The sequence below is a fragment of the Piliocolobus tephrosceles genome, chromosome 11 (genome assembly GCF_002776525.5).
Source record: "Piliocolobus tephrosceles isolate RC106 chromosome 11, ASM277652v3, whole genome shotgun sequence".
Lineage (NCBI taxonomy): Eukaryota > Metazoa > Chordata > Mammalia > Primates > Cercopithecidae > Piliocolobus > Piliocolobus tephrosceles.
This window is the reverse complement of record NC_045444.1, coordinates 64,740,035-64,755,089: the sequence shown is the minus strand read 5'-3', so window position 1 is coordinate 64,755,089 and position 15,055 is coordinate 64,740,035. Positions and strand designations below refer to the sequence as shown.

Below are 15,055 nucleotides of genomic sequence, written 5' to 3'. Positions count from 1 at the left end.
TAAATACCTGAATATGTATTCTGCATGCTATAGATGAGTTTCTCCGGTATTTTTATAGCCAGCAGACACTTGAGTCCTGTCTTCTAATGCTTGTATGCTAGAACAGAAAGGAATTAAAGTATAAGTCTATTTCATGTGATGCAAATGAAGTCACCAAATAAAATCATAAAACTGCCTTTTGCTAAGGCAATAAAACTACTAGTAACAGGCCTGTTCTACATCCCTAACAGGTTTAATAAAAAATCAAATTGTTTAAAATTACATGTCTTTCATCCTGTCATCCAGGATACTGTTTGAAGAGTCTCTGTTATGCACTGCTTTGTTTCTTGCTCAGTGGTTCTGTGTAGGTTTTCTTATACAATAAAATACAAGGAACTTTTAATATTGGAGTTGTTTTCTCTTCTTTTTGATTCTCTTATATTCTTGGCTAATGCCTCATGTAAAGGCTTTGTTCAAGTAATATGGTGATTTACACAGGTGAAAGAAGGCCTGCATTTCTAGAAACTGAAAACAGTGGTTCTCTTACAAATCCAAATTAAACATTTCCTGTAGCCTCTTATTTTTAATAATGACTTTAGAGGCAGTAATTAGAACATCAATGTTTTATTTTGGAAATAATCAGTCTTTAACAAAGAAGATTATTCTTAAACTCAAGAAAACTCTAAATACAAATAACAATTCTGGATCTTTTTAGAAGTCAATTTAAATAGTGCTGGATTATTATAACTAATCAGCAGTTTTTCAAACTTTAAAATTGGAATTATATCTCAAGAAAAACTCATGAGATCATTTTTAAAACTTATGAACTCTAACACAGATGAAGTGGATCAAAAATTGCATTTGTACAGTATCTATAATTTTGTGTAATTTTATATGTTAAGCTAAGAAAAATTTAGAAATGTGCTTTTTGATAAATTCATCTTGGAATAATCTAATCATTCCAGGAATAAAGCAGAAGAAGGCCATCAACTGGTATCTAATTCTTTGATTTCTATTTTTTATTAAATAAAATTTTGTAGTAAAATAATAATCATTTTTCCCCATACAGAGTTTTCTAGTTCTTTTCTGTCTGCCGAGGAAGAAGGACTTCATAGCTCTGAACTTCATTTATCTAATATAAACGAAACACTTGAACTTTTGTCTGAACCTCCAGTTTACTCAACTAAATTTGATTCCAAAAAGGAAGGCACTGTCCCAGTTTTCACCAAAGAAGTGTCAAGTACTGATACAAGCATGGGGGATGTGGCTACACTGTCTGTAACTGTCATTGGCATCCCCAAACCTAAAATTCAGTGGTTCTTTAATGGAGCGCCATTAAACCCTTCTGCTGACTACAAATTTGTTTTTGACGGTGATGATCATAGCCTGATCATTCTGTTCACCACATTGGAGGATGAGGGAGAGTATACATGTATGGCCAGTAATGACTATGGACAGGCAATATGTAGTGCCTATCTAAAAATAAATTCCAAAGGAGAGGGTCACAAAGACACAGAAACAGAATCAGCAGTGGCAAAATCTCTGGAAAAGCTTGGAGGTCCTTGTCCTCCTCACTTCCTTAAGGAGTTAAAACCAGTTCGCTGTGCTCAAGGACTTCCTGCCATCTTTGAGTACACAGTGGTTGGAGAGCCTGCCCCTACCGTTGCATGGTTCAAAGAAAACAAGCAGCTTTGCACCAGTGTTTATTACACTATCATTCATAACCCTGATGGCTCTGGGACTTTCATTGTCAATGACCCTCAGAGGGAAGACAGTGGCCTCTATATCTGTAAAGCAGAGAATATGCTGGGTGAGTCCACCTGTGCAGCAGAGCTTCTTGTGCTTCTGGAAGACACAGACATGACTGATATCCCCTGCAAAGCAAAGTCCACACCGGAGGCTCCTGAGGATTTTCCACAGACACCATTAAAGGGTCCCACAGTTGAAGCACTTGACTCAGAGCAGGAAATTGCAACGTTTGTAAAAGATACCATTTTGAAAGCTGCTTTAATTACAGAAGAAAACCAGCAACTATCTTATGAGCATATTGCTAAAGCCAATGAATTGAGCAGTCAGCTTCCTTTGGGAGCTCAGGAATTACAATCCATTTTGAAGCAAGACAAGTCCACTCCTGAAAGCACCAGGGAATTTCTTTGCATCAATGGCAGCACTCACTTTCAGCCTCTCAAGGAACCCTCTCCCAACCTACAGCTGCAGATTGTACAGCCCCAGAAAACCTTCTCCAAAGAAAGCAATCTAATGCTTGAAGAACCTGAGACACAGGCGGTTCTATCAGAGACTGATAAAATCTTCCCAAGTGCCATGTTCATAGAACAAATTAATTCATTAACAGTTGAGCCTCTGAAAACTTTATTAACTGAACCTGAAGGGAATGATCCACAGTCTTCAATAGAACCTCCAGTGCATTCTTATCTAACCTCTGTGTCTGAGGAAGTGCTTTTACCAAAAGAAAAGACAGTATCTGATGCTAACAAAGACCAAAGAGTGACTGTTCAAAAGCAAGAGGCACAAAGTGCACTCATCTTGAGTCAGAGCTTAGCTGAGGGACATGTGGAGAGTCTCCAGAGTCCTGATGTCATGATCTCTCAGGTAAACTATGAGCCCCTAGTCCCTTCAGAACACTCATTCACAGAAGGAGCTGAAATTTTGATAGAAAGTACAGATCCACTGGAAAATGCAGGGCAACATTCTGCGGTCAGAATTGAGGAAGGCAAGTCCTTAAGATTTCCGCTAGCACTTGAAGAAAAGCAGGTACTGCTCAAAGAAGAGCATTCTGACAACGTGGTGATGCCCCCAGACCAAATCGTTGAGTCTAAAAGAGAGCCTGTGGCGATAAAGAAAGTGCAGGAGGTACAGGGAAGGGACATTCTATCTAAGGAAAGCTTGCTTTCTGGTATTCCAGAAGAGCAGCGATTAAATCTGAAAATTCAAATCCGCAGGGCTTTGCAAGCAGCTGTGGCCAGTGAGCAGCCAGGTCTTTTCTCTGAGTGGCTAAGAAACATTGAAAAGGTGGAGGTCATGGCTGTAAACATCACCCAAGAGCCCAGACACATCATGTGCACGTACCTTGTTACTTCAGCGAAATCTATAACAGAAGAAGTAACCATCATTATTGAAGATGTTGATCCTCAAATCACTAACCTGAAAATGGAACTTAAGGATGTTTTGTGTGCTATTATATATGAGGAAATAAGCATCCTAACAGCTGAGGGTCCTAGAATTCAGCAAGGAGCCAAAACAAGTTTGCAGGAAGAAATGGATTCTTTTTCAGGTTCACAGAAGGTTGAACCCATTACTGAACCAGAAGTTGAATCTAAATATCTTATCTCAACTGAAGAGGTCAGTTGTTTTAACGTGCAAAGTCAGGTTAAATATTTGGATGCCACAACTGTCACTAATGGGGTTGCTTCAGCTGTTGTCTCTGATGAGAAACAAGATGAGAGTCTGAAACCATCAGAGGAAAAAGAGGAGTCCTCCTCTGAAAGTGGTACTGAGGAGGTTGGTACAGTAAAAATACAGGAAGCTGAGGGTGGCTTAATCAAAGAGGATGGCCCCATGATACAGACACCCTTAATGGACACTGTTTCTGAGGAAGGTGACATTGTACACCTCACAACATCCATAACAAATGCTAAAGAGGTGAATTGGTATTTTGAGAATAAACTGGTGCCTTCAGATGAAAAGTTCAAGTGTTTACAAGATCAAAATACGTATACGCTAGTCATCGACAAAGTAAATACCGGAGACCATCAAGGAGAGTATGTCTGTGAGGCCTTGAATGACAGCGGAAAAACAGCAACTTCAGCCAAACTCACTGTAGTAAAAAGAGGTTGGATTTTAAGGATGAAATAGATCAAGTGTTAACATTCACTGGATTGTAATGATTTAGCTTGCACCACTTAAATTTTCACTTGTCTGCAACTTCCAGAATGTAATTTATTTAGAGTAAGAATGAAATCACAGACATAATCATGGTTATGAACTCAGCTTTTCCCTTACTGCCCTGTTGGGTGCTATGCTATCATATCCATGGTACTACTTATGTTAAAAATAAAACATCTTTTTATATGTTTCATAATGCCAATAGAGAAGCTTTTTAGTTTATTTTCATATGAGGATAACTTTCATAATATGTAATAAAAAGTATCAGTGAACACCTAGCCACTGTGAAATCACTGGTCTCACCCTAGATTCAAAATAACCATGATTAGTTGTCTGTTTCTTCTTTCTATTTTTTTTTTTTTTTTTTTTTTTTTGCTGTTGTTTCACTTCATCACTTTATTTAGTATATCATGTTTCTTCACATGATTTTCAGTGTTCCCATTCAGCATGGTATATTTAAATAATATATTATGTTGTTATGCATGTAATCCAATAGCGTCACCTTTTTTTCACAATTCACTGCAGAGCAATGATTGAATATGTTTTTATTTTAAAAAAGCTTATTGTCTTCTTTTGCCTTCAATGATCTTTCTCATTTTCCAGTCACTTGTCTTAAACTGCTGTAATCCATCTCACCAATTTCAACTGTTTTACTCCATTAACAGCAACAAAAGTTAGAAGAAAGAGAAAAATGTCATATGCCTGGTAAGGAGGCATGTTAATGGACTCTACTTCCCTTTGCAGCTGCCCCAGTGATCAGGAGGAGAATCGAACCCCTGGAAGTAGCACTGGGCCACCTAGCCAAATTCACCTGTGAGATCCAAAGTGCTCCCAATGTCCGGTTCCAGTGGTTTAAAGCTGGCCGAGAAATTTATGAGAGTGACAAGTGTTCTATTCGATCTTCAAAATATGTCTCCAGCCTTGAAATCCTAAGAACCCAGGTGGTTGACTGCGGCGAGTATACATGCAAAGCTTCCAATGAGTATGGCAGTGTCAGCTGTACAGCCACACTAACTGTGACAGGTAAATGCCATACATTGGAACAGATGTTGTCATTTCATTTCATATTGTTGTCCTTTTTGCTTTTTGTACATGTGTGGGAAATGCTTGTATTACCAACTGGAGAGACCAATAACCAAGACGGTAACAAGGTAGGTAGGTACTGCAGAGCCTATATGGGATAAGAAATCATTATTTACAGTCATATTTCCACCACTGACCAAAGAAAAAATAATTTATTATTTGAGAACAATGTTAAGTAATCAAATGAGCTCACCTTGGCCCTTCATATAAAACATATCAGGACAGTTTGGTGCTACTAAAAAGAAAAAAAAAGTCTCAATGTATTTAAAAATTTTAAATCAAATAACAAATTAAGAGCAGAATTACAAACTTAAAAAAGTCAGTGTCTAAGTCTAAAATTAAATCCTTATGTAAGACAGGGAGCTAGTACAGGACTGAAAACTAGGATTCTCACTCTAGGCATTTTTACTAATTTAAAAAGACGGCTGGGCACGGTGGCTCACGTCTGTAATCCCAGCACTTTGGGAGGCCAAGGCAGGTGGATCACAAGGTCAGGAGATCGAGACAATCCTGGCTAACACAGTGAAACCCCATCTCTACTAAAAATATAAAAAATTAGCCAGGTGTGGTGTCATGCACCTGTAGTCCCAGCTACTCAGGAGGCTGAGGCAGGAGAATTGCTTGAAACCAGGAGGTGGAGGTTGCAGTGAGCCAGAATCGCACTGCTGCTCTCCAGCCTGGGCAACATAGTGGGACTCCATCTAAAAAAAAGAAAGAAAGTAAAAGAAAAAGAAAATAAGACAACTACATAAATATCCTATTCCCAATTTTCTAATTGATACATAGGTTGACTTTCAAATAGTTAACACTCATCAAATACTTGAATTCCTTCATTAACCAAAATATTAGTAGCTAGCTTTTCTTCCTTTCTTTCTTCCTTCCTTCCTTCCTTCCTTCCTCTCTATCTTTCTTTCTTTCCCTCTTCCCAAGAGAAAGTGTTAGTATGAACTATGTTTTGAGGACAGGGGTAGAGATGCAGTCAAGCCATACTTGGACTGTCAGGGAAGGCTGTCTCTTGGTCTTCTTTGTCAATGAGAATATCAAGGGGAAGGGCAAATGCAGCACATCTCTTGGACATGAAAACGATCAGGTTCCCTATAGCTTCCTCTTCTCTACAATCCTTTTACATGATCCTAAGAAAAACCCAGGCCCATCATGACCCAACCAATGCTTTTCACTCTGGTCAAAATGTCTCCATAAAACCAAGTGCATGATATTATTCATACGGACACTTTTGGAAGTTTCTTTACTCAAAGTAGGTCAACTTAGGAATGCAACTAATATTGAAGAATCAGATAATAAGAGGAAAGGATAAAGAGGATGACTTAAAAAAATCTAAAAGAGAGGTTCTGAAAGTCTGGCTTCAAGATGCAGAATGGAAAGAGGAAGTTGCTGCTATTAAATATTTTTACAAGTTTGAGTTGGCCTAGAGGATGCATTCATAGTTAAGCCATATAAGAATTTCCAGGCAGTTGACATGAGGGTTACAAAGACATTACACAACTACTTCAATCTTCTTATCACTTAATATCCCTACTCTTCAGAAGAGTCAAATACATTTTCTTTATCTTCCTTACATAGTCTTCTAATTTGCAGAATTAAAGTATCAGCTCAATAGCTTATCAAATAATTAATCAATCAGCCACTAAAATGGACAAATCTTTAGCAATGTTACTTAATAAAGGAACACTTGTCTTTTCTTTGATAGAGACAAGTAAAGCGATGTCTTGCTCCTTTATAAAGAACACTCTCATCCCTTTCCTTTGACAGTCTTTTGTTCTTATTAACGCATTACTCTATTTTAAATTATGGCTCACGTCTATCTAAAGACTTAACTCATCTTTCCTCTGTCTCGGAATATATAATTACAGCAAGTGCTTTGGTGGGGACTAAATGTAATGCTGGAAAAATTTCTTTTGCAGAGGCATATCCACCAACCTTTCTCTCCAGACCTAAGTCCCTTACGACTTTTGTGGGTAAGTCAGCCAAGTTCCTCTGCACAGTGACAGGGACTCCTGTGATAGAAACCATTTGGCAGAAAGATGGTGCTGCACTCTCACCTTCACCTAACCGGAAGATTTCCGACGCAGAAAACAAACACATTTTAGAACTCTCAAACCTTACCATTCAAGATAGAGGAGTTTATTCTTGTAAGGCTTCTAACAAATTTGGAGCAGACATCTGCCAAGCAGAGTTGGTCATCATTGATAAGCCACATTTCATTAAAGAATTAGAGTCTGTGCAATCTGCTATCAATAAGAAGGTCCGCCTTGAGTGCCAAGTAGATGAAGACAGAAAAGTCACAGTTACATGGAACAAAGATGGGCAAAAACTCCCCCCAGGGAAAGATTATAAGATCTGTTTTGAAGATAAAATAGCAACACTTGAGATTCCTCTGGCCAAACTGAGAGATTCAGGAACCTATGTCTGTATAGCTTCAAATGAGGCTGGAAGCAGCTCCTGTTCAGCCACAGTCACTGTCAGAGGTAAGAAACATGTGAATGTATTTCCAGTCCCTTCTCTGCAAGGAATCCTTGGTAGAAAAACTGTTGGCAAACAATTCAGTCAGTACACTTTGTTATTAAAATAATGCCATTCAGCAAACATTATGGTTTGGGAAAGTTCTGGCATTGTTTGATTTTATTGTTTTAATCCTCTTCAAAGTTCACTTACTTTTGTTCTTCTAAATTGTCTGCTATTAACAAAGCTTGCTTAAAATTTCTTCTAAGAAAAAATTCCAAGTGTCTGGGAAATTCTTAACTATCTTCTTTTATAAAATTGTTCTTTGTGTAGGTAGCCTGTTTATTGTTATTTTATTTTAAATCAAGAGACTGGGAAAGTGTCTTAGAATGATAGGAACCTATTAAATGCACCACAGCTTTTTCAGAAATTTTATGTGTGTCGGGTCTCCTTGTTGTATATGTCTACTTTTCTTTTGTGGAGTTTATGTTTCAGATATCTTCTCCTTTTTCTTTTTTGTAAACTTCATGTAGAACCACCATCCTTCGTGAAGAAGGTGGATCCCTCTTATTTAATGCTGCCAGGTGAATCAGCACGCCTCCATTGCAAGCTGAAAGGCTCACCTGTGATCCAGGTTACTTGGTTTAAAAATAACAAAGAACTCAGTGAAAGTAACACAGTCCGAATGTATTTTGTCAATTCTGAGGCCATACTTGATATTACGGATGTAAAAGTTGAAGACAGTGGGAGTTACTCATGTGAAGCAGTGAATGACGTTGGCAGTGATAGCTGCAGTACTGAAATAGTTATCAAAGGTTTGTTTACTGAGTTTCCATCCAGTATTTTTCTGAGAAAAGATTTCCCTTTTAATTACTTATTACTCATTACTTACACAATGCTTTCATGCTTTTGTAGAACCTCCTTCTTTCATCAAAACTCTTGAGCCTGCGGACATAGTGAGAGGAACAAATGCTCTACTTCAGTGTGAAATCTCAGGCACTGGACCATTTGAAATTAGCTGGTTTAAAGATAAGAAACAAATTCGAAGTAGTAAAAAATACAGATTGTTTTCTCAGAAGTCTCTTGTGTGTCTGGAGATCTTTTCTTTTAATAGCGCAGATGTTGGTGACTATGAATGTGTTGTTGCTAATGAAGTTGGCAAGTGTGGCTGCAGGGCAACACACTTACTCAAAGGTTAGTGCTTGAAAAGCTAATGTCTCTTTAACAAATTGTCAAAATACCTTTCTTACCCCATGGAAGAAAAACTGATACTTTTTTCTCTTGTCCTATCCTTTAAATTTGTTTTGTCTTGGTTTGACCTGGGACCTTGGGAACAAAGTCAATAACTTTCACCTGGTCTTTTTCCTGAGACCAGTGTAAATATCTATTATCTGATACCAAAAGGGAATTACATAATAAGCCATTTTGTCAGCTGACAAACATGTATCGTCTATACCTCTATCTCTTGGATGGAATTATAATTATTCTTAACTTTTATTTCTTCTTCTAATTAACACTATGAAATAGTATTGGGACAAGATAAATATAATCTTGATAAAACTCTTAAATATAGATGGTGTTGAAAGTGTTCGGGAATTGATATGTTTTATATGTTCTCTTTCCTTAATTAGAACCTCCAACCTTCGTAAAGAAAGTAGATGATTTTATTGCACTAGCAGGACAAACTGTTACCCTGCAAGCTGCTGTGAGAGGGTCAGAACCCATTTCTGTCACATGGATGAAAGGACAAGAGGTCATTAGAGAAGACGGAAAAATCAAAATGAGCTTTTCCAATGGTGTTGCAGTCTTGATAATCCCTGATGTTCAGATTAGCTTTGGAGGCAAATACACGTGCCTGGCTGAAAATGAAGCTGGAAGCCAAACATCTGTTGGGGAATTAATAGTTAAAGGTTTGTGTAGGAACATTTAAACCTCAAACTGCTACTTAGATTTAAAGTGAAACTCTACTATGCATTTAGGATCCTAACTATTTCATACCATCGTAGAACCTGCCAAAATCATTGAGCGAGCAGAACTGATCCAGGTGACAGCAGGAGATCCCGCCACACTGGAGTACACAGTGGCAGGCACGCCAGAACTGAAGCCCAAATGGTACAAAGATGGGAGACCCTTGGTCGCCAGTAAAAAATACCGAATAAGTTTTAAAAACAATGTTGCCCAGCTCAAATTTTATTCAGCTGAGCTGCACGATAGTGGCCAATACACATTTGAGATTTCCAATGAAGTGGGCAGCAGCTCCTGTGAGACTACATTCACTGTATTAGGTTAGTATTTTTAGAAAATGATGCTGCATATGCATTTGAAACCCAACAAATGGCCTAAAGTCAATCACTGAGCACTTTTCTATATTGACCATTTCTCCCTTCTTGTGCCACAAACAGATCGAGACATTGCTCCATTTTTTACCAAACCCTTGCGCAACGTGGATAGCGTTGTTAATGGTACCTGCAGACTGGACTGCAAAATTGCAGGCTCCCTCCCCATGAGGGTGTCCTGGTTTAAGGATGGCAAAGAAATAACTTCTTCTGACAGATACAGGATAGCATTTGTGGAAGGCACAGCTTCTTTGGAGATCATCAGAGTAGACATGAATGATGCAGGGAATTTCACTTGTCGAGCCACAAATTCCGTGGGAAGCAAAGACAGCAGTGGAGCCCTGATTGTGCAAGGTTGGCTGGAGACTTTGCATTTTATCCTTATTAAAGATTATGTTCAAATTAAGTCGTCTTCCCTTAGATCAGACCTCTTAACCCTTTGAAATTCTTTCTTATACCCCTTCTTCAGAACCACCCAGTTTTATAATTAAACCCGGCTCAAAGGATGTTCTGCCTGGCTCAGCAGTCTGCCTGAAGAGCACTTTCCAAGGATCTATTCCTCTCACAATCAGATGGTTTAAGGGCAACAAAGAGCTGGTTTCTGGTGGAAGCTGCTATATCACCAAAGAAGCTTTAGAGAGTTCCTTGGAACTTTATGCAGTAAAAACCTCTGATTCAGGCACATACACATGTAAAGTCAGCAATGTCGCTGGAGGCGTGGAATGCAGTGCAAACTTGTTTGTAAAAGGTTTGCGTTGTTTTCTTGACATCTTTGTGCTACCCTTGTTATACATTCTCTCCTCTTTCTCACATTTCTTAATAAATTCCTTCCTTCCACAGAACCTGCCACATTTGTTGAAAAGTTAGAGCCATCACAGCTGTTAAAGAAGGGAGATGCCACCCAGCTAGCCTGCAAAGTAACTGGTACCCCTCCAATTAAAATAACATGGTTTGCAAATGATAGAGAAATTAAGGAGAGCAGCAAACACAGAATGTCTTTTGTGGAGTCTGCTGCAGTTCTAAAACTGACAGATGTTGGCATCGAAGACAGTGGTGAATATATGTGTGAGGCCCAGAATGAGGCTGGCAGTGACCACTGCAGTAGCATTGTAATAGTCAAAGGTTTGTGTTCACTTTGCCTCTTGTGTTGCCAAAGTTATGGCCCATGGCACAGACCCCTCCTCCCTTAATGCAAATCATTCCTTTTTTACTGTAGAGTCACCTTACTTTACCAAGGAATTTAAACCAATTGAAGTCTTAAAGGAGTACGATGTCATGTTGCTGGCTGAGGTGGCAGGCACTCCTCCCTTTGAGATCACTTGGTTCAAAGACAACACAACCCTGCGAAGTGGTAGAAAGTTTAAGACCTTCATTCAGGATCATCTGGTTAGCCTGCAGATCCTCAAGTTTGTAGCTGCAGATGCTGGTGAATACCAGTGTCGGGTGACCAATGAGGTGGGCAGCAGCATCTGCAGTGCCAGGGTGACTTTAAGAGGTTAGTGTTGGTTCCAGTGATGGACTGGCTCTGCTGAAGAGTCAATTCTTCTTTTTAAGCCTGTTTTACTATAGAGATAATATTGATTGAGAATTAATTCTTCTGTTAGAACCCCCATCCTTCATAAAGAAGATCGAGAGTACCAGCTCCCTCCGAGGAGGCACAGCTGCCTTCCAGGCCACTCTGAAGGGCTCCTTGCCAATTATGGTGACTTGGCTAAAAGACAACGATGAAATCACTGAAGATGATAACATAAGAATGACCTTTGAGAACAATGTGGCCAGTTTGTACCTCAGTGGCATTGAAGTCAAGCATGATGGGAAATATGTCTGTCAGGCCAAAAATGATGCAGGAATACAAAGATGTTCTGCATTACTCTCAGTAAAAGGTTGGTTCAGAAAGTTTGCCTTGGGTTTGAGGAAGAAATGCAGATGTAAGCCTTTCAGCAGGGTGATGCACAACCCACATCTATCCCTTTGTTTTCTACAGAACCTGCAACAATCACCGAGGAAGCTGTGTCTATAGATGTCACCCATGGAGACCCAGCCACTTTGCAGGTTAAATTTTCAGGGACTAAGGAGATTACAGCCAAATGGTTTAAAGATGGCCAAGAACTGACCCTGGGCTCAAAATATAAAATCAGTGTTACTGATACAGTCTCAATACTGAAGATTATTTCTACAGAAAAGAAAGATAGTGGAGAATATACTTTCGAGGTCCAAAATGATGTTGGGAGGAGCAGCTGCAAGGCTAGAATTAATGTATTAGGTTGGTATTGTTCTTCTATAGGGAGGATTGGGCATCTCCATGCTCCTTCTTCCCTTAAAATTAAAAAAAAAAATACAAGTTAGTAGATTGACCTTTTTTTGTTTGCTTTTTCATTGAATAGATCTTATCATACCTCCTTCATTTACCAAAAAGCTGAAGAAAATGGACAGCATTAAAGGCTCTTTCATTGACTTAGAATGTATAGTGGCTGGGTCACATCCCATAAGCATCCAGTGGTTCAAAGATGACCAAGAAATATCAGCTAGTGAAAAGTACAAATTCTCTTTTCATGACAATACTGCCTTCTTGGAAATCAGTCAACTGGAAGGTACAGACAGCGGGACATACACTTGTTCTGCCACCAATAAGGCAGGGCACAACCAGTGCAGTGGGCATCTGACAGTCAAAGGTTGGCAAATTTTACTTCCACTTGTCAAGAACTTACAAAATATTTTTCTTTCATTTCTCAATTTTTATCTTTATTGCTAAGTTACAAAATAAAACTTCCTCTTTTCTTTTGCTTCTTTTTTCTTTCACCCCAGAACCCCCTTATTTTGTGGAAAAGCCACAGTCACAAGATGTCAATCCCAACACAAGGGTTCAGTTAAAGGCTCTTGTGGGTGGCACTGCACCCATGACAATAAAGTGGTTTAAAGATAACAAAGAGCTACACTCAGGAGCAGCCCGCTCGGTTTGGAAGGACAACACCTCTACCATTCTAGAGCTCTTTGCAGCCAAAGCTACCGATTCCGGAACCTACATTTGCCAACTAAGCAATGATGTTGGCACAGCAACCAGTAAAGTCACTCTCTTTGTAAAAGGTCTGGTCTCTACATCTCCTCACTTTCTCGCTTGTCTAAATTTTCTTGCCTGGGGGTGGGGAGGGAAAAATGCTTGAGAAAGCAGTTTTGCCCAGTGACCTGTTTTTAAAAATATTGAACATCACAATTCTTTTTCCATCTTTAGAACCTCCTCAATTCATTAAGAAGCCCAGTCCAGTCTTAGTGCTGAGGAATGGACAGTCAACAACATTTGAATGCCAAATAACAGGCACTCCTGAAATTCGAGTGTCTTGGTATCTAGACGGGAATGAAATAACAGCTATTCAGAAACATGGCATTTCCTTCATTGATGGTTTAGCCACTTTCCAGATTTCTAGTGCCAGGGTAGAAAATAGTGGGACTTATGTCTGTGAAGCTCGAAATGATGCGGGCACGGCGAGCTGCAGCATTGAACTCAAAGTGAAAGGTTTGTGAATGGAATCTATTCTCCATTTTGGCTGTGCTGCCTGATAGGTTTGGGGTCTTCCCTTAAGTAAGCTACTGTCTTCCTTTTGAATCTTTAGAACCCCCCACCTTTATCAGAGAGCTGAAGCCTGTGGAGGTAGTAAAAGATAGTGACGTGGAGCTGGAATGTGAAGTTGCAGGAACACCTCCGTTTGAAGTCACTTGGCTGAAGAATAACAAGGAAATTCGAAGCAGCAAAAAATACACATTGACTTACAGAGTGTCTGTGTTTAACCTCCATATAACCAAATGTGACCCTTCAGACACTGGGGAATACCAGTGCATTGTATCCAATGAAGGTGGCAGCTGCTCTTGCAGTGCTAGAGTTGCCCTGAAAGGTCAGTTTTACAAGAAGGAGCCTACCAAATAAAAATTCTGTAAGGCTTTTTAATCTTATGATTATGGGTAGTAGTTACAATATGTCTCTTCTTTTCACACTTTTTTATTTAACCACAGAACCACCATCGTTTATTAAGAAGATAGAAAATACCACTACTGTTTTGAAAACTTCTGCCACCTTTCAGAGTATCGTGGCAGGTTCTCCACCTATTTCTATAACCTGGCTAAAGGATGATCAGATTCTTGATGAAGATGATAACATCTATATTTCATTTGTGGACAGTGTGGCCATGCTTCAAATCAGAAGTGTGGATAATGGACACAGTGGGAGATATACGTGTCAAGCCAAGAATGAGTCAGGAGTTGAGAGGTGTTACGCTTTCCTTTTAGTACAAGGTTTGTAAGCTATTCTCTTTCAAAGATAGTCTACCGAGACAGTTTCGTGAGCAGACATTATTTCTAGTGGAGTTATCAGTGTAACTCATCCACATTTTCATTTCTACTACAGAACCAGCTCAAATCATAGAGAAAGCTAAATCAGTTGATGTTACGGAGAAAGATCCCGTGACTTTGGAATGTGTTGTGGCTGGAACACCAGAACTCAAAGTGAAATGGCTTAAAGATGGGAAACAAATAGTTCCCAGTAGATACTTTTCAATGAGTTTTGAAAACAACGTGGCCAGTTTTAGGATTCAGTCAGTAATGACGCAGGACAGCGGTCAGTATACTTTCAAGGTGGAAAATGACTTTGGAAGCAGTAGCTGTGATGCCTACCTAAGAGTGCTAGGTTTGTATCTTTACCCCAGTCAACTTCCCTTATTTATAGTATGTCCTTTGTAAACAAATAGCAAGAGATTAATGGATGTGTTTTGCTGTTTGCATTGGACAGATCAAAATATTCCTCCATCATTCACCAAAAAATTAACCAAAATGGATAAAGTTCTGGGCTCTTCTATTCATATGGAGTGCAAGGTTTCTGGTTCACTTCCCCTTAGTGCTCAGTGGTTTAAGGATGGAAAAGAAATATCCACAAGTGCAAAATACAGACTTGTATGCCATGAGAGATCTGTGTCTCTAGAAGTTAATAATCTGGAATTAGAAGATACTGCAAATTACACGTGCAAAGTGTCAAATGTAGCAGGAGATGATGCATGCAGTGGCATCTTAACTGTGAAAGGTTAGAATTTCTTTACCTCTTCTTGGTTCTTCTTTGTGAATGGTTCTTAAATGTATCACTCTTACCTTTGTATCCTTTAGAGCTAAAATCTCTATGATTCCGGCTCTTTAGACACATATTCATTGTGTTCAAGAAATATTTAGCCATTGCCTCTTTTCAAGAGTGTTTTCTTAAATGTCCATAAAACTGTCACAATAATTCAACTGCAAGCAACTTAATTAAATATATC

The 15,055-nt window shown here is 39.1% G+C and overlaps 1 protein-coding gene across 1 annotated transcript in view; it reads left to right on the top strand.

Annotated features, from left to right (window-relative positions):
* The window catches only part of TTN (titin), a 272,956-nt gene that overhangs the window by 64,633 nt on the left and 193,268 nt on the right, over nt 1-15,055 (top strand). The window contains exons 46-65 of the mRNA XM_026454265.1: nt 1,049-3,829; nt 4,627-4,905; nt 6,888-7,451; nt 7,959-8,240; nt 8,341-8,619; nt 9,057-9,335; nt 9,432-9,710; nt 9,828-10,115; nt 10,231-10,509; nt 10,602-10,883; nt 10,978-11,256; nt 11,366-11,644; nt 11,746-12,024; nt 12,146-12,433; nt 12,567-12,845; nt 12,991-13,272; nt 13,370-13,648; nt 13,767-14,045; nt 14,158-14,436; nt 14,539-14,826. Coding sequence (XP_026310050.1) covers nt 1,049-3,829; nt 4,627-4,905; nt 6,888-7,451; nt 7,959-8,240; nt 8,341-8,619; nt 9,057-9,335; nt 9,432-9,710; nt 9,828-10,115; nt 10,231-10,509; nt 10,602-10,883; nt 10,978-11,256; nt 11,366-11,644; nt 11,746-12,024; nt 12,146-12,433; nt 12,567-12,845; nt 12,991-13,272; nt 13,370-13,648; nt 13,767-14,045; nt 14,158-14,436; nt 14,539-14,826 — 8,403 coding nt within the window. The remainder of the gene's footprint in view (nt 1-1,048; nt 3,830-4,626; nt 4,906-6,887; nt 7,452-7,958; nt 8,241-8,340; nt 8,620-9,056; nt 9,336-9,431; nt 9,711-9,827; nt 10,116-10,230; nt 10,510-10,601; nt 10,884-10,977; nt 11,257-11,365; nt 11,645-11,745; nt 12,025-12,145; nt 12,434-12,566; nt 12,846-12,990; nt 13,273-13,369; nt 13,649-13,766; nt 14,046-14,157; nt 14,437-14,538; nt 14,827-15,055) is intronic.